The 22,640-nt window shown below is 51.9% G+C and overlaps 10 protein-coding genes across 10 annotated transcripts; 4 read left to right on the top strand and 6 right to left on the bottom strand.

Annotated features, from left to right (window-relative positions):
• Nucleotides 1-128: 128 nt before the first annotated feature.
• On the bottom strand, nucleotides 129-1,600 carry XDJ1 (DnaJ-like protein xdj1; the record flags this gene model as incomplete). Its single annotated transcript, XM_056215300.1, has 4 exons — nucleotides 129-874; nucleotides 924-1,401; nucleotides 1,475-1,533; nucleotides 1,579-1,600. 4 exons carry the CDS (start codon nucleotides 1,598-1,600, stop codon nucleotides 129-131), a joined length of 1,305 nt encoding a protein of 434 aa, XP_056069547.1.
• Nucleotides 1,601-1,936: 336 nt separating this feature from the next.
• MSE1 (Glutamate--tRNA ligase mitochondrial) lies at nucleotides 1,937-3,456 on the top strand (the record flags this gene model as incomplete). The annotated part of the gene is made up of 2 exons (XM_056215299.1): nucleotides 1,937-2,834; nucleotides 2,885-3,456. 2 exons carry the CDS (start codon nucleotides 1,937-1,939, stop codon nucleotides 3,454-3,456), a joined length of 1,470 nt encoding a protein of 489 aa, XP_056069546.1.
• Nucleotides 3,457-3,831: 375 nt separating this feature from the next.
• Nucleotides 3,832-4,503, bottom strand: N0V89_006528 (uncharacterized protein; the record flags this gene model as incomplete). Its single annotated transcript, XM_056215298.1, has 1 exon — nucleotides 3,832-4,503. The coding sequence occupies one exon, from the start codon at nucleotides 4,501-4,503 to the stop codon at nucleotides 3,832-3,834; it is 672 nt and encodes a 223-aa protein (XP_056069545.1).
• A 912-nt stretch (nucleotides 4,504-5,415) lies between these two features.
• Nucleotides 5,416-6,270, bottom strand: N0V89_006527 (uncharacterized protein; the record flags this gene model as incomplete). Its single annotated transcript, XM_056215297.1, has 1 exon — nucleotides 5,416-6,270. One exon carries the CDS (start codon nucleotides 6,268-6,270, stop codon nucleotides 5,416-5,418), a length of 855 nt encoding a protein of 284 aa, XP_056069544.1.
• A 1,653-nt stretch (nucleotides 6,271-7,923) lies between these two features.
• On the top strand, nucleotides 7,924-9,407 carry N0V89_006526 (uncharacterized protein; the record flags this gene model as incomplete). Its single annotated transcript, XM_056215296.1, has 3 exons — nucleotides 7,924-8,307; nucleotides 8,364-9,107; nucleotides 9,162-9,407. The coding sequence occupies 3 exons, from the start codon at nucleotides 7,924-7,926 to the stop codon at nucleotides 9,405-9,407; spliced, it is 1,374 nt and encodes a 457-aa protein (XP_056069543.1).
• Nucleotides 9,408-9,487: 80 nt separating this feature from the next.
• Nucleotides 9,488-13,706, bottom strand: N0V89_006525 (uncharacterized protein; the record flags this gene model as incomplete). Its single annotated transcript, XM_056215295.1, has 2 exons — nucleotides 9,488-13,638; nucleotides 13,694-13,706. The coding sequence occupies 2 exons, from the start codon at nucleotides 13,704-13,706 to the stop codon at nucleotides 9,488-9,490; spliced, it is 4,164 nt and encodes a 1,387-aa protein (XP_056069542.1).
• Nucleotides 13,707-14,725: 1,019 nt separating this feature from the next.
• N0V89_006524 (uncharacterized protein) lies at nucleotides 14,726-15,529 on the bottom strand (the record flags this gene model as incomplete). Its single annotated transcript, XM_056215294.1, has 1 exon — nucleotides 14,726-15,529. One exon carries the CDS (start codon nucleotides 15,527-15,529, stop codon nucleotides 14,726-14,728), a length of 804 nt encoding a protein of 267 aa, XP_056069541.1.
• A 368-nt stretch (nucleotides 15,530-15,897) lies between these two features.
• N0V89_006523 (uncharacterized protein) lies at nucleotides 15,898-17,801 on the top strand (the record flags this gene model as incomplete). The annotated part of the gene is made up of 3 exons (XM_056215293.1): nucleotides 15,898-16,315; nucleotides 16,367-16,578; nucleotides 16,626-17,801. 3 exons carry the CDS (start codon nucleotides 15,898-15,900, stop codon nucleotides 17,799-17,801), a joined length of 1,806 nt encoding a protein of 601 aa, XP_056069540.1.
• A 79-nt stretch (nucleotides 17,802-17,880) lies between these two features.
• Nucleotides 17,881-18,941, bottom strand: N0V89_006522 (uncharacterized protein; the record flags this gene model as incomplete). The annotated part of the gene is made up of 2 exons (XM_056215292.1): nucleotides 17,881-18,846; nucleotides 18,894-18,941. The coding sequence occupies 2 exons, from the start codon at nucleotides 18,939-18,941 to the stop codon at nucleotides 17,881-17,883; spliced, it is 1,014 nt and encodes a 337-aa protein (XP_056069539.1).
• A 1,466-nt stretch (nucleotides 18,942-20,407) lies between these two features.
• N0V89_006521 (uncharacterized protein) lies at nucleotides 20,408-21,487 on the top strand (the record flags this gene model as incomplete). The annotated part of the gene is made up of 1 exon (XM_056215291.1): nucleotides 20,408-21,487. One exon carries the CDS (start codon nucleotides 20,408-20,410, stop codon nucleotides 21,485-21,487), a length of 1,080 nt encoding a protein of 359 aa, XP_056069538.1.
• Between the last annotated feature and the right edge of the window lie 1,153 nt (nucleotides 21,488-22,640).

Genomic DNA, 22,640 nt, shown 5'->3' with positions numbered 1-22,640 from the left:
GTTGCTCGCGCCCACATGAGACGTTAAGATATCTACGCATGATCTAATACATAAGTCGTATCCCATTGATCCAAGATCTAGGGAGCCCGCCAACGCCGTCCAATGCAGTTTTTTTTTCATTTTGTCGTCTACTGTGTCGCGCACTGCGGACCACCTTCTTCCTCCTCATCGTCTTCCCATCCGCCGCCAGCGCGTGGGTCGCCGCTACCCGCACCGAACTCTTCCGCATCCGCATCAAACTCAAACTCTACCTCATCAATATCTTCATGCTTCTCTTCGTCTGCCTCCCGCTTGGGCAGCACGTCGCGGACTTTCTTGATGGCAGCGTCATCCTTGAGCCAGCCGTCTTCGGGGAATTCGATTTCGACCACGAGATACAAGTCGCCCTTGGCATCGCTGCGCTTCATTGGCATACCCTCACCAGGGACCTTGAGAATCTGGCCCGGTCGGAGGACCTTTCCTTCCGGCTGCTTGACGTTTAACTGGATACCGCGGCCATCCAGGTGTGTGAGAACAACGCGGTTGAAGCCAGTCAGCGCTTCCGCAAGGGAGATCTCCAGATCCGCTTTCAGGTCTGCGCCTGCGCGCTCGAAGACATCATGGGGCGTCTCCTCGATCACGAACACGACGTCTCCGGGCTCTTGATCGGGCTTCTGGTCTGCTTCGTTCGCGATCACTATCCGGTCGCCTTGCCGCGCGCCACGAGGGATGTATAGCTCGACCACGTTCTTGCCGTCCACGACCTTCTTTCCCTTACACTTCTTGCAGCGGTTCTTTTCGGGTATGATTTCCCCGTTACCGGAGCAGGTACCACAGGGAACCGTTTCTTGCGTTACGAGGCCGGGGCCAACTTGTCGGAGGACAGCCTTCTGACCTACAAATCGTAAGCAAGCATAAGATTGCAGGCCACGGTGATTGCGAACCTCTCCCGTTACACTGGCTGCACTGATGCGCCTTTGCGCCTTCCTTGCCACCGCTTCCTTTGCACTTTTCGCACACCACCTGCTTCGAGTTGGTGAACCTAGTGGTCTTGCCTTTGTACAATTCCTCCAGCGAAACCTCGTACTCGCGCTCTACATTTGCGCCCTTTCGTGGCTGTCTCCGACCGCCTGGCATGCCGCCCGGCATGCCGCCCATACCGGGCATACCTCCCATGCCTGGCATCCCACCTTCAAAACCCATGCCGCCGAACATTTGCGCGAAGATATCATTGATGTCGGGCCCTTCACCCATGCCACCGCCTCGCGAAGGGTCGAACGCAGCCATGCCATGCGTGTCGTAGAGGTGTCGCTTGTCATCATCGTAGAGGATCTCGTAGGCTTGGCTGGCTGCTTTGAAGCGGACTTCAGCTTCTTCGCGTTCAGATTCTGCGACTTTGTCGGGGTGGTGGGATAGCGCGGCCTGTCGCGAGATTTAGTATGAATGTTTTCCAGCCTCTGAACACAACCGAAGTGGGTCAAAAGTATGTACGAACCTTATGGTAGGCCTTCTTGATCTCCGCCTTGCTTGCGCCTTTCGATATGGAGAGCACCTCTGCTATTGTCAGATATGATGAGAGACTCTTGCCGCCAATCTTACCGTAAAGGTCGATTTCTTCCATGTCGGCCACTGCGAGAAAGTTAGCGGGGCTTCCGACTGCCTGAGAAGATCTTACTGTTGATTGGGTCTGATGGCGGGGTGAAATCTGTGATGCGTCGAAAAAGTTGTCGGTAGACACGAGAGAATATCTACAAGGAAAACAAGGGTATCTAAAGGCGCTCCCAAACGACAAACACAAATCTCGGAGACACAGCAATAGGCAACTGCACGTCTCGAAGCTGCAACTTTCTCGGAAACTGACGTCGGCCCAACAGTTTCTCCGTAGGCGGTGAGAAAATTCTGCCATGGATTTCCGATGCAACGCGCCATTGGAGCTCGCCTCATTCGTCCGCACATCATGTCGTTCCCTCTGCTATTGAGGCCCCAATTGCCGTCGTATACCTGTAGATCATGTTTGGCTCGTCTTTCCCGACCTTCAACGCGAGCAAAGTCCACCACAGCCGGCGTGACTGCTAAGCCGTTCGCGCTTCCCTCGTCACCGACGCGGACGCGATTCGCTCCTTCTCCGACTGGCTACCTCCACTTAGGCTCTCTCCGAACAGCACTCTTCAACTATCTCCTAGCAAAGGCAACAGGCGGTCAATTCCTGCTTCGCATAGAAGATACGGATCAAAAGCGCACAGTAGCAGACGCCGAATCGCGCCTCTACCGGGACCTAAGATGGGCAGGCTTGCAGTGGGATGAAGGGCCAGAAGTTGGCGGACCGTACGGGCCATACAGACAATCAGAGCGAAGCAAATTGTATCAAAAGCATGCGCACGAGCTGCTAGAGAGCGGGCATGCATACCGCTGCTTCTGCTCGGCGGAGCGACTGAACGCTCTCGCGGAACAGCGGCACAAGATGGGCATGGCGACAGACTACGACCGCACATGCGCCGATATACCAAAGGAAGAGTCAGAGGACCGCGCAGCCAAGGGCGAATCGCACGTCATAAGACTTCGGATCCCGGATCAATACCCCACTTACAACGACCTCGTATACGGTAAATTCAAGCCGCTCAAGCGCCGCGGCCATGTCGTCGAGGCCGCATACGAAGACCCGATTCTACTGAAGTCGGACGGGCTTCCAACGTACCATCTGGCCAACGTCGTAGACGATCACCACATGAAGATCACGCACGTAATTCGAGGGGCCGAATGGATGCCATCGACACCCAAGCACGTCGCCATGTACAACGCATTCGGCTGGACACCCCCAGAATTTGCACATGTTGGCCTGCTTGCTGATGAGCATGGTAACAAGCTCAGTAAAAGGAATTTCGATACAGACATTGCCGCTTTCCAGGAGATGGAAATCTTCCCGGAAACGCTGTCGAATTTCGCTGCGTTGCTCGGCTGGTCGCGCATCAAGAGAGATCCGATGTGATGGATCTGAAGGATCTCGTCAAGAACTTCTCACTTAAGTTCACAAAGGGCAATACCACGGTTACGATGGGTAAGCTGCATTTCTTGCAGCGCAAACACGCTGCTTTGCGGGCCAAGTCAGGTGGCGAAGGCCTTGACGAGATGGTCCAGACTGTGGTCGGACTCCTCAGCATGCCCGACTCGTTATACAAGCACGAAGATCTGGAAAAACTCAAGGGCAAGTCTTTCCTACCAGATGACTATGTTAAGCGTGTGATCCAAGCCGACTCGGAGAATTACACCAACGCAAACGAATTCGTGTACCGAAACTCGTTCATGTTCCAGCTTTTGCGACATCCCACATCCGTCACTTCTGCAGAAGGCATCCCGCAGGATGTTAAGGCATTAAAGGACGTCGAAGTCTGGGATAGGGATCACCTAAATGCTAAGGTCAAGAAGATCATTGATGCCCGACCTGAGGGCAGGGCTGGCTCGAAGTGTACCACTATCTGAGAAAAGCGCTTACGGACAAGGACGAGGGCATGCGTCTGTACGACATCATGGATATTTTGGGCCGAGAAGAGAGTTTGGCTCGGTTGGGAGTGTAATATTGTAAATTTGTAAGATAAATGTTGGATAACTTGTAAAATACTGGTAGCATAGATGGAGCCGGTCAGGGAATGATACCCCACACATATCAGATTCAAGAACGTAATTAACACGATGTACTATTAGACTTGGAAAAGTCCTACACGTTAGATTCGTCACTTGAGCATTTGAACACATGTCCATTCAGGGGTTATCACATCAGTCAAATTAAATTATTAGAATTTGGAGGATTCCATCGTATCTAGCACATTGACACTCACTTCTTCATACTCACCTCGCTCAGACCCGCTTCAGCGGCTTCACCTCGCACGAAACATCCGGCAACCACCGCCACAACAACTCCTCCGACACATCCGACTTCCAAACGCCCCCATCACCAGCCTCACAAGACGCAAGTATACCGCGCATCATTCCTACAACAGCCTGCAAGTTCAGTCGCTGCAACTCATAAACATCCATCATCTCCGCGTACAGCTTCTCAATCTGCTGCGCACTCGCCGTCTCGCTCCGGCTCCGCAGCCACGCCGCATACTGGCGCGTCTTGCTGGCAGACTTCTGTACCTCTTCGGCCCAGCGAGGAAGCGTGAAGCTACCAGACGACTGCATTTCGCGCGGCAACATGGGCATGTCGTGGACCTTGTTCTCGTTAGAAGACGCTGACGCTAGTGAGGAGCTGTCCGGTGAGCGGTCAACATACAAGTGGTTCAGCTTGGTATTCAAGATGTCCAGGCTGCGGAACATGTCATAATTCATATCCATGATGTGTTTCCGTGCTGTGACCCATTTAAATTGATACCAGGGGGCATCTAGGTAGTTCACCATCAGGGTTGAGATGCTGGCCATGGCTTCTTGCGCCGTGTGACAGGTGGAGAGAACTTCTTGAGCGATTTCAGGGGAGATCGGCTGGTTGTCGAGGATTGTGTAGAGAAAACTGGTCGTGAACGGGGCCATGATGGTATGGTTTGATGGTGATGGCTTAAGTCTGTGGTCAGTTGTGAGGCCTATGCTGTGGTCCGCTTATTTGAGACTGATAAGTGTTGAACTATTGGAGTAAGGTTGGAATCTTCTGTCCTGCGAATAGTTGTGCGATTTTGATATGTAAAACAACTTACCAAATTGGATTTGTGTTGTAACAATGTGTGGTCGACATTGTAACAACTTTCGCGTCTTCCTTACACAATGTTAAGATGATAGGACATGGCTTCTTAGCTACTCATTGTGTAGACATTAGCTAAGGGCTATGTTCAATGTAGCTACAACGTCTTGAAAACGGAGTTCGTAAAATTCACGCGCTCGTGATAGAGAAGAGCAGAAACAATGCTCGTCGTACGAGAGAAGACGGTATGAGACATTGACCGTGATAGTGGTTGATAAAGAGACCTCTGGGCTTTTGATTGCCAATTGAGCTTTACATTGTTGGTTTAGTATATCTAAGACATGATTTTAAATAAAATAACCACGGCTGTATACACTTTTGCTCATGTTTCCATCAATATCACTTTTGTGTCGTATGGTAGGTAAATATCTGGTTGCTAATCGAAGTATATCTCACTAGGACTCTTCCATGCCACCTTTAGGGGCAAAACGTACTGTTTTGATATTCGAACAATCATGCCATAAGATGTGGCAAATCGACCGCAGACACAGAGGTAATCCGGAAGGGTCTGGCCCCCAACTTTCCCGATGAATGCAATCAAAGTGCCAAGACTATTGGGATGAGATGACCTGATAAATCACATAAAAAGCACGGAGAATGATATAAATAAACTCGTTGACATAAATGCTACACTATTAATTCTATTTATCCTCTTTCCCCTCTTTCCATCCATACTTCAGTTCACCGCGCCATTCCAGCGCGGAGTCTCAAGGCCGTTTCGTCCATCCAAACGACTGGCTAACTCCTGGCGAATCAACGTTGTAGTACGACGCCGGTGTCTGATCGTAGTAAGCCACACACAGCCAGTTCGTCGAGTCGGGTCGGAATCGGAGGTTGGTAGTGAAATATCCTCCTCCCAGGGGAGAGAATTGAGTGGCGGCCCATGCAACGCAATCTTCTGCGGCATCGCAGGCGCCCAGAGTGCCATCTAGCACCTGAGAAATCGCAGGGGCGCCGGCGTTGTTCGCAGGAGAGTTGTCATTGAGCGTCTTGAAACCAGCGTACTCGAGGTTGTAGGTGTATTGCCAGTTAGCGGTAGGTCCTTTGCTGAAAGTTGCGCACGTGGGTGATGCCATCACAGAGGTGGAGTATGTGCTCGTGGAGGTTAGGGTGGTGGTTGTAGTTGAGGTCTCGGTTGCAGTAACACTCTCGCTGATAGTGTGGCTATTGGTCACGGTCGACGTCGTCTGGAAAGACGATGTGGCCGTGCTGGTAGATGTGCTTGAAACAGTCTTCCGTACAGCAGTAACTGTTGCCTGTGGTACACCGGCACAAGAGCATGCGCTAACATACTTGTCGTTGGTGCCGCAGACATTCAAACGCTTGCTTAGGCCGGTGGGCTCTGCAGAGGCGACGTCCAAGGGGAAGTGGCCGAATGCTTTTGCATGGCGTTTCGCAGGCAGAATGGTCTCCGCAGCTTCAGCGACGGAAAGTGGGAAGTGCCCAATGGCGGCACGAGCAGCGTTATTGAAGTTCACAGTCGGCACAGGCTCGGCTGCCCGGGCTTCCGCCCTTCTACGAGCGGAGTCCGCATGACCAGCCCACGGCTGGACGGTGCTCATGGTAGAAGTGGTGATGGTTGGATTCTCCGTGCTGGTAATCCACTCGGTTGCAGTGAACGAAAGAGTACTTTTTCTAGTCAGTAGAATTCTATAACTTGTTGCAATAGGTCTGACTTACGTCGTCGATGAGACATCAAGTGTCTGAACAATGGTAGACGTTGTGTTGACGGTTTTCGTCACAGTCTTCCAGACAGTGTACGCGTCAGGCGTTGTCGTCACACGTCTTGCAAAGTAGCAATCCCAATAAGCAGGGCTGCCAGCGAGCGAGGCTCCAGTGAGCTTCACAGCTTTGAGGCAGCTATCATTCGCGCATGTGGCGGCGGACGCGAGTGAGGTGGCCGCGGCCAGTGGGACGGCGTACTTGAGCTGCATTGTTGCAAGGTTGAGGGTGGAGTGTGTTCAAGAAGGCGTGCTGCTGATAGTTTTGGTTCTACTGGCAAGCATCAAGTTTATATATGAACCCCGTTGACATATCTCTCGGTCTGTACAGCTTGGTGGCCAGCCTCGACCCAACCTGAGCACTTTACCCTTCTCGATACCATACCGGTGCGTCCGGGAGTGCCGACGTGTGCTCGCAGAGAAATTTGCTGGGTAGAGAAAACGCCACATCACGAATTGACAGCTCTTCTGTTCGTTCAGCTGGGGAGAGGTTCGGATGTTTGTGTAGGCGCTCCGCCAACACCACGACTATGGTTCTGGATCGCTGTAGATGCAGGATAGACTCAGACCTTTTTGGTAGCGTCTGCTGCCAAGGTGTGCAACTTGAGCCAGCACCCACCGTGAATGATCTACTATAGTAGCTGATCATGCCGCTCTACCTGCAGCATGCACCGTGGTCTGATCGGGTCGAGTATTTTAAGCGCTCTACAGGGTTAGCCTAGCTTACAGGGCTGCTCAGCTCGATCAGGTTCTGCCACATGTGCTCTGGCCGAAATGGTCAATGAAGAAAACCGAGAAAGGGAAAGGCATCTCGCTACAGCTTGCTGGATCTGACTGCGAGAGCGCATGTGTGGATCGTATGATTTCGGCGTGCAGCGGCCCCCTGCATCTTCCCCGGAGCGAATCGCGGTCTAGAATGCCTACCGATGCGGCCTTGGCCCCAGGACCCCACACTCCAACAGACAACAGTTGGGCTCAGAGAGTTATGGAAGCATGTTCTCGCTAGTGCCGGTTCTCCGGAGTGGCCGCCCATGCAGCGCCACGAGATGCGAAAAGTCTACCGCGTCAGCCTAAGGACCCCAAACTTCGCACCGCGATAGTTGGCAACCCACCTTTGCATGGCACGCATGGCTACGACCCCGGCTTTAGTACCTAAATTTCCACATCGCGAGAATCAACAGCTCGTGTTTGCAGCGCCACACAATGTAGACTGTACACTGCTCCGGCTTTCATGCCCAAATTTTTACAAGGTGACGGTCGAGAGCTCCCTTTGCGGCGCCATGCAATAGACTTAGATCTCAGAGCATACTATGACCCACACGGGGAAACCGAGAGAGTGCTTCTCAGTTCAAGTCTGGGCATGGCAGTCGACTCAGCTTCTACCTGCAGCATCAATCGTTGCGTCTAAAATTTGAATATACATAGCAGAGCTCAACTCACCTTTTCCCATTTCTCCATCTCCCAAGGCCCTCTCCTCCTTCTCTTTCATCCACCATGATTGGTCTTGCGGGTCTTCTAGCCACCGTGCTTCTTGCACCAGTTGTCTCTGCTGCGCCTGCGGTTAGTGCTCTCACGGGGACCTGCAACGCAGTGGCAGTGGCTCCTTGTGTCACGAAGCTCCGCGCGTACACTTCTGGAAGTGCTTTCTGTACCTCCTGGTTGAGCATCTCGACGCAGACTTCGACAGCTTCGACGACTTCCGTGACGACGAATACTGCAACGGAAACTGTAACTTCGACCACTGCCACGACTACTGTCCCTGCAGCGGAAACAGTAACAGTGCTCGGCCATGGCGTCAGTGTTATTGGGCACGCTGTATCAGAAACCGTCATTGCCCATGCCACAACCGAGTGGGCACCCACTCCAACAGTAATCGCTGTAAGTCTTCTAGGCTATGCAGAGAGCGATGAGGCCAACTTCTAACTGCATTATAGCACGTCTCGTTCACCACCATAACAACCACACTGACCTCAACCGTCTGTGGCAACGCTAAGCGAGCCGCCGCGACCATTCCATACGTGCTGCAAAGCTTCAAGTCTTCCATCATCTCCTCAGCGTGCAGCTGCATGCCGCTAACAACGCCTGTAACGACTGTGACGACGACCGCGTCTTCCACTGCCCTGACCACTTCTACCGAAACCCAGAATGTACTGGCAACTGAAACGACTACTGATACCGTAACGTCGACGTGGTTTACGACCTCGATTCCCACGCTTACAACTATTGTAACGCCGACAACGACGCTCACGCCTGCTGCTGTAACCTCAACCCCGGTGTCTACCGCCACCCAGACGGAAACAAAGACTGTTCACGTCGGCCAAGCCGCTGTGCAATTGACTCGTCCCACTGCCATCGTAACGGCCGCTTCGGGGAGTTACGACGATAACACAGGCCTTAGGATCAACAACATTCCATTCGATGTCGGCCTCTACGGCGTAACCAGTCGCACACTGATAATCGGCATCAACGGCTGGGTATCCCCCGGCACCACCGACTCTGGAACCTACGTGAACCAGCCATTGCCGAACCGTGCCGCAGGCGACCCCTCGTGGGTTGCCTACTGGGCCGATCTCTTCGTCACGCAAGGCACGACGCAAGGCATTTACTACCAGATTGACGGTGACGAGGGTCACCGCACCCTTTCGATCGAGTACTTCATGTCCTTCTTTGGCGCTTCGGTACGTGCTTCCTCAACAGGATGATGCCACCACAGTATACTAACTCTTTCTCAGTCTGCTTATACCCATTTCATGATCACCCTCTTCGAAGATGAAGTCGGGCGTGTGGTCTTCAGCTACTTCCAAACGACGAGCCAGAAGGCCTCGACTAATACGGCTTACGGCACGATCGGCGTGCAGAGACCGGCGACGGGCCAGTACAATCAGTACTCGTACAATGTGCAGCCTCAGGAGGGGTTGACGATTGAATGGAGGCCTTCGACTAACCAGTGGAACCAGGTCAGTTCGGGGTCGTGTTAGCATGGTGTTAGAACTCGGCAGCTAGAAGCGAAGTGTAGATATAATAATAATAATATGCTTGTAGATTTTACTCCAGTGTCTTAGCTACTGATCAAGCTTTCGTCATCCGGCACTTTTCGCCGTGGGCGGAATCCACGATGCCTTGTCCTTGTTTGCGAAGAAGACGACTCGCTTTCGTGTGTTTCTATGAAAGTATGCGACGAGACCGTTGAAGGGAAGCTAGTGCTCGGCTTCACATCGGCAGGGTGTCCAGGTCCTACACCCAAGGCTGCGACTGCCGGGTCGCCATTTCTCATATAGTCCTCTCTCTGCTTCTGGAGTAGTCCCGTCCAACGCCTGCGATACGCAGTGGGATCGCTGCTCGAGCCAAGCGGGGGCAGTAACGGAATCAGTCTGATTCCCATGCCAGCGAGATAGTTGTTGCGCAACTCCTTGTACACGGAAGTGAAGTAATCCATGTTCAAGGCGAAGATGATGAGAGGTATGGATACACAGAGCGAGACGCCGAAGAGAAGGCCCATTACGGTGCCCAAAGGCCAATTGACCTCTCCACTCTCCTCATTGTGAGGAAATGCGGCAATGCCGATCGCGAAGAAAGACGACATAAATGATAACGGGAGGAAGACGATCGTTACGACAGTGAAGACCAACACGGTGTTGCCCTGCTTACCGGTGGCTACGGCGGTTTCGCGGGCCTCCTTCGCTTCCCAAGCGTTCGCAGCCTTCTGCTTGAGGTCCATTAAAGTGTTGAGTTTCTCCTGGATAGTTCTGGCTTGGCTGTCTAGTTTCGTGAAATCGTTGATATCCGCTGAGATCATGTTCTCGACGAGCGGTGTACGCAACAGCGCATCCTCTTCTCCCACAGCCTGGCTCATCTGGCTGACAAGCTTCCGTTGTATGCTCAACACGGTGAGAATAATGTTGACTTCGTCACGGATGTCTTTGATCTCCACCAGCAAATCGATCTCCGTCCTGATGTCCAGGAGATCTGTCAAAAGTGCGTTTTTGCTGTCGTTGTAAAACTTGTTACTGCTGTCGAGCTCGAGTAGTCTGTTAGAGCCTCGTTGGAACTCGCGAAACAGCTTCGTTTCTTTGTCGTCGATGGTCCCAACAGAGTCCTCAAACATCTGATAGAAACGAAGCCATTCGACATCTTGCATCCTATCGAACACACTGCAGCAGGTTTCCAGAATTCTTGACACCAGATCCTCTGGGTGACGAATGGGGTCTCGCTTCCTGTTGTTCGGGTCTAGCACGCGTAGTCTGAGATCGTCGAGAGTACGATGCGAAAGCTGCCCGCTCCCAGTCCGGTTAGGAAAACAGGATACGACATACTGGGTCTTGCTCCTCTCCGGAGATCTATCACTGCTAAGGTCCCGTCGCCTTAGCATTTCCATCTCCAGCTCGCCGGGTGCAGCAGTCTGGCGATCGTGGCCAATCCATAACCAGAGCTGATCTACCATGAGTATGTTATGATTCGTTGCTGACTTTACATTCTGAGCCCATCGTGACACAACCTGGTCTATGTCGCGCTCATGAGTGTTTTCCAACATGTGGTAATAGTATTGATCCAGTGTACGGCGGACATGCAGCGCTGGGGGATTGTAAAGGTACGCGTTGATCAATGCTTTCTCTTCCTCTTCCAGTTCATCGGGATCGTCGGCCTCAATTATCTCCGAGAAATCAGAATCAGAATCATCTTCGAGGTACGGATAGCTCTCTAGGTTCTTTCCCTCCGGAACTTGTAGCAAAAGCCTTCGTTCAGCAGCGCTCGTCCGGCTGCTGCTTCCCTCAGTTAGAGCAGCGAGTGCACTAGTTGCGAAAGGAAGTTCGGTATTTCTCCTCTGTTGGTACGTCGCGTCAACGGCTTGGATATGTGTGGTGCGCTTAGCTTGTCGAAAGTTGGCCTCGTAACTAAGATATGGTAAAAATAGCGATCTCGTATCTCCATCATTGAAGTGCGGTGTTATTGCGCGATTTCGCAGCGATTCTGTGACTGATCGTCTTGTATCCTGCCATATTGCTGGGTGAAGACGGAGCTTGGCGAATAAATCCTCCAGCCACACCATGTTGTTCTCAGGAACATGGACCCATACACATACCGGTGATTTTGTCTTTACAGCTTGTGGCCTTACTTGATCAAGTATGTCGTCTAAAGTGCTGGTCCCATAGAGTAGTGCTTCGACCGAGACGCTAACGCTCCAATGCTTATCGCTGTTTCGGGTTGCGTATATTTCTGTTACAGTTATTTGCGAATTCTTGCAAGCGATTATAGCATCCTGTGATGTTGGAGGCTTTCCTGATCCTATCAACTTGCTGGATGCGCTTTGATCCGGCCCACTCATCAACTTGCTTTTCAAAAGCTTGGAAATGTGTCTTCGGGATTTCTGCTTCTCTGCAAGGTCTCTAGGAGTCCTTTTTCGTTGGTTTTCGAGAGAGATGTCTGCACCATTGTGTATGAGTGCTCTTACGATAGTCTCGTTACCTGTTCGAACTGCGTAGTGAAGTGGCGTGTTTGACAACTGGTCCCGCGGATTCGGATCGACATGCTTCGCACCTAGTAGTCTGAGCACGACTTTCTCATGGTTCAAGCGGACGGAAACCTGCAATGCTGTCTGACTCCATCGATCTCGAAGGTTAACATTCGTCCCTCTGCGGATCATGGAGTGGACATCATCGACCCGACCCAAAGCGGCAGCATGAAGAAGCTTATGGGTCTGCAAGGCAGACTGTATCAATGTCGCCAAATGGAGAAAGTCGGGATCCTGGGGGCTTGTGAACTTAAGACAACTTGACGGCTCTTTATCCAGGGCCATCGTCCGCACCGGCGTACGGAGAACGCCGCTGAGGGCATCCTCTGCCTCGCCTCGAGCAAGGACCTGAAAGATTGGAAACCCGATGGATACTGATGTGACTCCCTTTTGCTCTGGTTGAGCAACGTTCGAAGGTTTGACTCGGGGATACTTCGTGCACAACTCATTCCTCACAGCTTGACCTATATCTTGCGCCATCGAGCTTCTAGAGAGCTCGGCGAACATCTTGTCGGTGGGCTTTGCACCATAAAGGCTGGCGAGTGTTTGCACTCGAGCTTCTGGAAAAGATGTGTGGCCCGCAAAGAGGAAAAGGCCGGCTGTGTCTGCCAGTATAGCATCGGCGACAGGAGACTGGGATTGGTACACTGACAAGGCCTTAATGATAAACAATCCCCCTAGCGAATGCCCAAGGAAGATTATAGGAGCTTTTGCGTGCTCGCTACGATATTGCTGAAGATGATTGTGCAGTTGTCGCGCAGCTGCCTCCAGATCAAGTCTACTTGCTAAAGCCGGTTTGATGTCGAACCCCACTGTAGTAAGCCGCATTCCTGGTATCTGCTTAGGCAACATGTCGCTATCTTTCAAAAAGTTCACATGTTGACGTCGTAGCCTTTGCGCGTCTACTTGCGGCGCCCAATGCCTTGTTGTGGTTAACTCAAGCACATCCTGATTCGGTTGCTTTCCAAGTTCTGTCCTGGCTCGCTGAATCTTCCTCGTAGGTGACACCTCTCTGTCGTGGGTTTCGGGATGCTCATAATGATTAAACATGGCGAGATCCGCATCCCGGTCCAGCTGGTTACTCGTTGCAGAGTTGTACAGATACACCACAATAACATCAACAGCCGCTCCTATTACACTGCCAGCAGAACATCGCACTCTCATCTTCCACCCATTTTTAGGATGGCTTTCAGTCGTTGTCCATGGCCTGGGGGTTGGCCGCGGCTGCGCGTCCTTTACTGGCGAAGCAGCGGCGTTAGACGTTCTACGTTCGGGCAGGATGCTGATCGTGCTGTGCCTCCGCTGACGCAACCTTGGTATAGCTTGCGCGGGCTCATCTATCTCGCCGAGAAATGTTGTTTTATCATCAAAGCGTGAAGCTTTCTTCAACGTCGATTTCCCTTCCAGAGAAGGCACTTTGGTAATCGCATCTGGCTCACTAATGATTATTCTAGGCGCTGATGGATGTAGTGGAATGTCATCGTCGTCGATTGGAGCATCTCTCGGTTTCGACGCGTCTTCATTTGACAGTAATTCCACAGGCGCGAAGAATTCCGCCTGTGAGACGGCTGATGCAGGGCCTACATATTTGTTTCCCCACTCCTGGAGAAATTCTAGCGTGTCAGGATCAAAGAGATCGTCCTGAGGCCCGGTGATGGAGATGACTGGCGGCGCGGGAGGATTCGCGGCGCTCGCGGTGGCTGGGAACACGTCAGCTCCGGTAAGGGAACCCTATATTCGATGCTTCAATCTTACACTCCTGGCTCATTGATGCTGCACGCAACACGTAGGCATTGCGGTTGCAAATGACTGCGCGCAACACACAAATTGGTTGATGGTGACGATGCGTCGCGAGTTGCAAGAGACGAGGCTGTTTGGGGGCCACTTCAGCCGCTCGCTACTGAAAAGATCACCGCTCGCTTGTGCAAGCCAGGCCGAGATGCACGCTCGTGACATCGATAGGCTCGTGCTGGTAAGCTCTACCAAGAGCCACCCATAGAAGTTGCGCAGCTGTTGGATTACATACTGAGGGCTGGGTAGGACCATTTTAATAATTAGCCCCTACGGTAGGTGGCGGGTAGTCCATCGCGTGCAGAGTCGCTCTTGACCTCAGCGCTCCATATGGGGAAGCTTCGCGCGTCGCACAAGTCATGATGTATCTCTCGTTATCCAAGTAGGGAGCGTGTATACTTGGGTACCATAGATACGTGTGCCTACTGCACTTCGATACGTTGCGACGTTACAAGTAGCACATCGCTGTCGAGAGCCCAGAGTCGCCCTTTGCCGGAGATCAGGTGGTTGGATCGATGGTGTCTGAGGCAGTGATGCGACAATGAGTATGATGTTGATGAGTTATATTGTGTAGACGTTGCTGCCTGTTCCCAGAGGTCATGATTGACCAGATGACTCAGCACTGATTTCGGTGCCAATGCTGAGCCACGTGCCCGCCCAACATCTTCAGGGACTGCATCGCTTGGCGCTTTTGATCATCACCAACTTCAACAACATGACCGAGTTCTATCTGATTACTTGTACTTCCTCCATCTGAACATGAAAAAGGAATGATCAGGATATCCGGCAGCAGCACGCCGATGACTAAGGTCGCACTGTCTGGAAGTATCAATCCTCGGAGAGGTAGAACATGAACACATGCTACTGCGTCTGAACACACATCATCCATCCAGATGCTCGACGAGTAACGAACCACATAGCTGAAGCTTGGTTTAGCACATATCCTCCACCCAGCCACCAGCCAGCTGCACATATAGTCTTCTGACAACAGCTAACTCACGTCCTCCCGGTGCTTCCCGTGATCCCTCCATCAACCACAATCTTCTGCCCAGTAACATACTTACTCTCATCACTCACCAAGAACAACGCCGCATTCGCCACATCCCACGCATCCCCCATTCTCCCCATTGGCACCTGTCGATCCCTCCCTTCCTTGAACTCCTGATAATCCTTCCCGTACCGGTCCGCCAGACCCTTGGTATACGGTGTATCCATCAACCCAGGAACCACAGTATTCAACCTCACATTCTTATCGGCGTACATAACTGCCGTCGCCTTGACGAACTGGAGAATCGCCGCTTTGGCAGTGTTGTAAGCAATCTGCGGCTTGCCGATGTATCGCATGCCTGCGATGCTGGAGACGCAGACGATGGCGCCGCCGGTGGGTTGCGCCTCCATGACGGGTAGGACATGGTGGCATGCTAGATAGACGCTTTTCAAGTTGATGTCCATCTGTGCGTCCCAGATTTCTTCGGCCATTGTGGCTGGGTTTCCGGGTGCCGAAACACCGACGTTGCAGAGGAGGATGTCGATGCGGCCATGCTTTGCTAGACAAGCGTCTACTAGGGCTTTGACGGATGGTGAGTCTGTCGCGTCTGTGGGAATGATGTCGCAGGTTCCGCCTTCGGAGTGTATTGTTTGGGTTGTTTTGGTAGTGGATGCGAGGGTGCGGTTCCCGCCAAAGATGAGGGCACCTTGCCGCGAGAAGAGGACCGCACATGCAGCTCCGATGCCCCATCCTTCTGTCCCAGTTTGGCCGAGTCCAATGATAAGTGCGACTTTCCCTTTGAGGTCAAGCATGGTGATTGTTTGCGTACTGTGAAAGCGGAGGCTGTCCCTCACCGATGATCTTAGAGGCGTTTATTATAATCGTTCAAATAGGAATGAATGATTGATTCGAGACCTATGCGAAGAAAGGATCCGAAAATGGTAAGCTGTTCTCCAAGGGTCGTCGTTGGATCAAGCTCTTGTTTGGTAGCGTCGGAAATTCCCCGCCTGTCACGTCGCCACGTGAACTCCTACCGTCTTAGGCCTAGCCAGAGATGTCGCTATAGCGGAGTATGTCCGTCCGGCTAAACACACCAGGGTCCATCCCATACATAAGCATAATACGACTCACCTTACTCGTGCGAGACCAGCTCCAGGAATAGTGACTAATTCGAATCAACATGGCAGAACAACAGCAACGTCCAAATGCCGACTATGACCTTAACACGCCCATTCCTGATGATGCAGCTGGCCTCCGTCAAGGCCTGACATCATACGGCGACGCCCACTTCTCGCTCTTCCTCCGCAAGGTCTTCATAAAAGCCCTCGGCTATAGCGAAGATGCCTTGTCGCGACCTATCATCGGCATTGTCAACACGTATTCGAGCTTCAACCCATGCCATGCAAATATTCCCCAGTTGATAGAGGCTACGAAAAGAGGTATACAGTTGAGCGGCGGTCTTGCTATAGATTTTCCGACCATCAGTTTGCATGAGAGCTTTGCGAGTCCCACGAGTATGTTCTTGAGGAATTTGATGAGTATGGATACCGAGGAGATGGTCAGGGCGCAGCCGTGTGATGCAGTGGTCTTGATTGGGGGTAAGATTCTGGATGGAGTCGTATAGGAATTGCGACTGACTTAATGCGAAGGATGCGATAAAACGACTCCGGCGCAGTTGATGGGTGGCATCTCAGCGAACAAGCCGATTGTGCATCTAGTCACCGGCCCGATGATGCCGGGCAGCCACCGCGGCGTTCGAATAGGTGCTTGCACAGACTGTAGAAATAATTGGGCCAAGTTTCGGGCTGGTACGATTGACGTCGAAGACATTTCGGCTGTTAACGAAGAATTGGCACCCACAGTAAGTAAACCGCCGAGTTCATTCGATAGTTAGTTGACAAGATTTAGGCTGGTACGTGCGGCGTCATGGGCACAGCGAGCACAATGGCTTGCGTTCTCGTGGCCTTAGGAATGATGCCAATGAAAGGCGCAACAGCGCCAGCTGTCTCCTCGGCCCGGTTGAGGATCGCTGAAGAGACCGGAAAACTCGCGGTTCAAGCGGCTGCGACCAAATTGACGCCGCAGCAAGTTCTCTCTCGAGAGTCATTCCTCAATGCGATTACGGTTCTCCAAGCAATTGGGGGTTCTACGAATGCTGTCGTTCACCTAATGGCCATCATCGGAAGACATCCAGAGGTCGCAGGAACCATCGATCTCGAGACTTTCGACGAGATTGGCCGGAAGACACCTCTGTTGGTCGATCTGAAACCGAGTGGAGAGAACTACATGACAGACTTCCATAATAGTGGCGGCATGCTAGCTTTGTTGCACGCGCTCAAGCCTCTCTTGCACCTTAATGCCAGGACCGTGTCGGGGAAGACACTCGGCGAAGAGATCGCGTCCACAGCGTATATCCCTGTGCCCCGCAACAGCCCAGTGAATTGTCTCCATCCACTGGACAAGCCACTATACGCTTCCTCATCTCTCGTCGTGCTGCAAGGTAATTTGGCACCCGGTGGCGCAGTAATGAAAGCTAGTGCTTCGAAGGATCGAAGATTATTGAGCCACCAAGGAAGGGCTGTCGTATTCGCGAATTCTGCAGATCTTGCGCAACGAATCGACGACCCGGAGTTGGATGTTGATGCTAACAGCGTCTTGGTGTTGCAAAACATTGGTCCTGTCGGAAACCCAGGGATGCCCGAGGCTGGACTGATACCTATCCCACGGAAGCTTGGGGAACAAGGAGTGCAAGACATGCTGCGGATTTCAGATGGTAGAATGAGTGGTACAGCTGGTGGAACGATCGTTTTGCACGTCTCGCCAGAGTCTGCAGATCCGGAGTCTGTTCTTGGCATCGTGCGAAATGGCGATGAGATTGTATGCGACGTCGAAAAGAGACTATTACAACTCAATGTCCCAGAAGAGGAAATCAAGCGGAGGATCGAATTGAGGAAGACGATATTCAAAGCGATCGGTAAGGCGGCGCAAAAGCACACGAGAGGCTATCGCGGGTTGTATATGCGATCAGTCAACCAGGCGAACCGAGGAGCGGATTTCGATTTTTTGACGGCTGCGGGACCTTAGTCGCGAGAGACTACGGAGGGCTCATTTTCTTGATGTTATGACCGTACTATCAAGAATCCGAGATGCATAGCTGCTATTTTCAGTCTTGTACATTATTCGTCTGCGGAACGAACTCTTCGAACAAGCTGTGCATAATATCATCCACATTCGTGATGTCGCCGAAATCAAACAGCTGAGGTGGGTCCGCCCAAAACCTATCTTCCAAACTCAGGCTTGATGGCGTTGCGGCTGAAAATGCGTTGGCCGAGTTGAGTCCAGCGAACATGCCACCCGCATTTGTGCCCATTGGCGACGTTGATTCCGGAATACTTGAGGTCATTGGAAGATGGGGTCCTTCATATCTAGCGATACGGTGATCGAGCTCAGGGTTAGTCGTCGCTCTTAGAGCCTTCATCCACTTTATAGTAGACCTCCCCATATCATCAAGAATCTGACGACTTCGTTTCGCTCCAGACCAGTGCTCACCTGCGACGCTAACAAGACTGAGACTCAAACTGAGATTGTTCATCAGTTCATCGAGCTCTGTCTTTCGGGCGAGCTCTGGGACGGCCCTTATGCAGTATAGAGCAGTGATGGTACTGAATATGATGCCGTGCAAGACTAGCCAGTCATGCACAAGCATGTCCTGACGGTAGAGCTTGTCATAAACATGAATTGCCCGCCATGAAAGACCGTAGCACTCCGTCAACGATTCAATGGAAGGCTTCGGAATAGCAGGACTAGGTCGTAGAAGAAGAATCCTCATAGAATAGTAACGAAGTTCGCATAATGTGCGAACATAAGCATGGCGAGGTTGAGTTTGCGGGATCGTCGAAGCCCATTGATCCAGCTGTGCAAGCGTGCTTCGCTGCCATGCATGTATGTCGGAGATTGGCGGATAAGCATACGAAGGCGCTTCGCGTACGATACTGTTTGCAACGTATTTGATCTCGGAGTTGATTTTGGACAGCTTGAATAGATGAATGGACAAAGCCATGTTTCCGGTGGTGTAGCCGTCCAAATCTTGTACACCGACAAGCGCATGATCGTCCAGATCCTGCGGTAACTAGAAGATTGTCAGAAGGTTCCTAACTAATGTATACACCCACGTACCCGCAGCTCACAAGCTTCGTCTCGCAAGCCTATGGGTCGTCCCATCATGGTTGCGATTGTTCTATCCAATGTAAAAATAGTCCAGAATACGCGCGTCCTCATCTCCTGATCTAATAGAGAAATGCCAGACGATGTTGTGACATTCCTCTGTAGGCCTAGCTCTAGAACAGCGGCTATGCAGTGGTAGTTCAAATACCATACATTCAGCCTCATATATGGACTGTGAATCGTGAAAATGAGTAACAGTAAGATGCACTGTAAGCCAGAAAACGAATGGATATTGAGCTGTTCAAGATGCTGCAGCGCAGAGAGGCAGTAAGACTCGCCAGGTACATGTGATCTGACTCGAGACGATAGGATGCTTGACGCGATGGCGAGGACCATGTTGACTTGAAATGAAACTACAGCATCACTTTCAAGCATCTGTGCATTCGAATCGTAGAGGTGATTAACAGCCTGCATGAAGGAAGGCTCGTGGAGAATCGGATACTGAGGATGTACTGCATCAAAATAGATGCGGACCAGTTCAAGTGCCTGTGCTCTTCCTGGCAGTGGCAATGGCGCGGGAGGTGCGTAGACAAGCTGATCGATGAGTGACTGTGCCAAACTTGCAGCACTGGCGGTACTATGGTCCACCGGCTCGCGTCGATCATGCCTTCTCGGGGAGCAGCTCAGCAGAAGACGAGCGAGGAAGTAGCCGCTGGAAGGACCGAGATAGCGCTGGTCCGTTGCACCTACAGAAATAAGACCGATCTCGTGGGCGCGCTGATCGGATTGCGCAACTGCTTGCAGAGATAGCACATTTTGATGCGATTCCGCGTGCGCGTTGTCTATCGACACACCGCGTTGGTCATCGCGAATGAATGAAGTTGGTGTTCCCTCAGGCGGCTCCGACGTTTCAAAAGGAGCTTCCACGGACAAGTCTATTTCAGGCAGTCTTTCTCGAATGATGGACTCGAGCCACGTGACCCGCCTTCGCAGACGCGAAACACTTGGGTCGTCTGGGATACTCCGTAGTCGCAGGCTGTCCCCATCGGTGCATTCCGCGCCCGCCTTTCTACAATTCGCGCATGTTGGAAGCTGCGCGTCACACTAGGTCTCATGTCAGCCACGTCTGCCGTGTGCGTCTACCGCATCACTCACGCGTATTTTCCGACGTTGACAGCGTGCACACGCCAACCTAAGGCGCGGATTGCGAAGCGAGTCCCGTCCGGCCATGCAAGCTGGTGCTGAAGAAGTGCAAAGAGTTGACAAGGCGTGTGTCAGAGGAGACGGGGAAGGTCCGAATTTTCGTTGCTTGATAGCGCGATTGGGTGGGATGCGCTACGGGGAAACTCCGCTTTTCTCCCACCAACCTCCTCACGACGGCGGAACCCCGTGGACGGCGACTTGTCCAACGCCTGTGACAAAGCTGGATATATCAGATCAGAGGATATTCTGAATTAATATCTTGTTCCTCTAGACCTCTCAGCTTCGCTGATCATCTACTCTTATCTTCCATATATCATTCCACAATGGCCGGTCCTACAGCAGAACAAAAGCAATATGTCGATGCTGCCGACGCCAAAGCCTTTGTAGAAGCAGTGTTAGTTGGCAACGGCGTGACGACTGCAAATGCTACCATTGTAGCACGCTGCCTCATCGCAGCCGATCTACGAGGCGTTGACACACATGGGATGAACCGGATACCATCATACATGGAGCGAATTCGACAGGGCGTTCTTGATGGTCTCGCGACACCAAAAGTTACACAGATTACCCCTGTGGTTACGCAGGTCGATGCGCAGAACGGGTTTGGCTTCCTCGCTGCAGATGCGGGAATGGCTACCGCAATTGAAGCCGCCAAAACCTACGGCATCGGAATGACGAGCATCAAGCACTCAAATCATTTCGGCATGAGCGCATGGATCGTTCAGAAAGCTATCGATGCTGGTATGATGAGCTTGGTGTTTACCAACTCCAGCCCTGCATTACCACCATGGGGCGGGAAGAGTAAGCTCATTGGCGTTTCGCCACTAGCATGCGGCGCGCCTGGAAAAGACAAACCTTTCATCCTCGATATGGCTCCGTCCATTGCTGCTCGAGGAAAGATCTACAAAGCGAAGAGACGGGGCGAGAAGATCCCACTGGATTGGGCACTGGACAAGGACGGCAATCCCACGGACGACCCCGCGGCGGCTCTCGATGGCGGCGTGATGCTGCCCATGGGTGGTCCCAAAGGCTCAGGCTTGGCTATCATGATGGACGTTTTCTCTGGAGTGCTGTCGGGCTCTGCCTTCGCAGGCCATGTCACTGGTCCTTATGATCCTTCCAAGCCATCAGATGTGGGCCATTTTCTCATTGCTATCAAACCAGACCTGTTCATGAGCTTGGAAGATTTCAGAGAGCGAATCCAGTATCTATACGATAGGACTGTCGGTGCCGAGAAGGCTGCTGGTGTGGAGCGCATATACTTCCCAGGAGAGCTTGAACAATTGGAGCAGAAACGTAGAGAGCAAACTGGCATTCCTTTGGTGCAGGCAGAAATAGATGCCCTGAACGCGGAGGCACACAAAGTAGGAACAAAGCCTCTGGTTGTGAAAGATTCAGCATAGTCGATAGGTGCACCTTAATCAATACAACCAATTTTGTCTCAATAGATTGCTTTGAAAACCTTACTGCCATCGAAAAACCCTAAACGAACGTGATGTCTATGATGATTACGACTGAACCAGTCTCATAATCCGAGTTTCGCATTGCACAGCGACTTCTTAGAGCTGACGTTTTTCACGGAGGCAAATAGATCGTCGTCGGAGTGGTCCGTCTCCAAAGAGCGGACATTCTCCGCGAGCTCCCGCGGACCACACCTTCCCGCGGCACTCGATCATGCTTTACCCGTCTCTTTAACCCATTCACTACAAATCCCTTACTCTTTCCCAGCCGAGCTTTGCTACAGCGCGCCTTCGATACCCATTCTTCATTTGTTCAGTCTCCCAGTCAAGTCAGCCATGACGGTCATACATATTGGTTAGCCTTGTCCTCGATAGTCGCTTATCACCGCAACCAGTCCATGCTGACGAGTACTACAGTGCTGTTCAGATTCCTCCCCAGCGTCTCCGCAGCCCACAAGCAAACTTTCGTTACACAACTCAAGACCCTGAAGTCACTACCATGCGTGCTCAACGGGCGTCTTGTCGTCGGCGGCCCATCAATAACAGACCCTATCGAGCGAAGTAAAGGATATGAGTACTCTCTTGTCAGCTTTCACCGGGATAGAAAGGCGTTGGAGGAATATCAGGCCAGTGATGAGCACCATCGGTAAGATCTTCACATGCGACGCTAAGTCCTGCAATGAACCTGACCATAGTAGGGTTACGAGCCAATACTTATGGCCTTACAAAGAGGACGTGACGAGGTTCGACTTTGAGGTTGCCGAGGAGGATGAGTACATGTGCGATTTGCTGGTCAAAGGTGTAATCGGTGCTGGTGGCCTTGGGACGCCGACAGAGGGATAAAAGTGATACCCGGAGAGGACCGCCTAAATGATGCGATGAAAGAAAGAGCAAGGATAGACTAGACGAATATTAATGACTGGGCATCGAGACGTTGAAAGGTTCACTTACCATAGTACGTGACATGCGGGTTCATACAGCCGCTGCACCTATTTCATAGTGCGACAATAGCATCGGCGTCCACAACGAGAGTTCATAAAAAGGATAGGCAGATGTCTGCATGAATCCAATACTGTAACGGTCATTCGATCGCTGA

This window comes from Didymosphaeria variabile (assembly GCF_027946475.1).
Source record: "Didymosphaeria variabile strain IMI 356815 chromosome Unknown scaffold_5, whole genome shotgun sequence".
Classification (NCBI taxonomy): Eukaryota; Fungi; Ascomycota; class Dothideomycetes; order Pleosporales; family Didymosphaeriaceae; genus Didymosphaeria; species Didymosphaeria variabile.
This window is presented reverse-complemented; position numbering and strand designations above follow the sequence as displayed.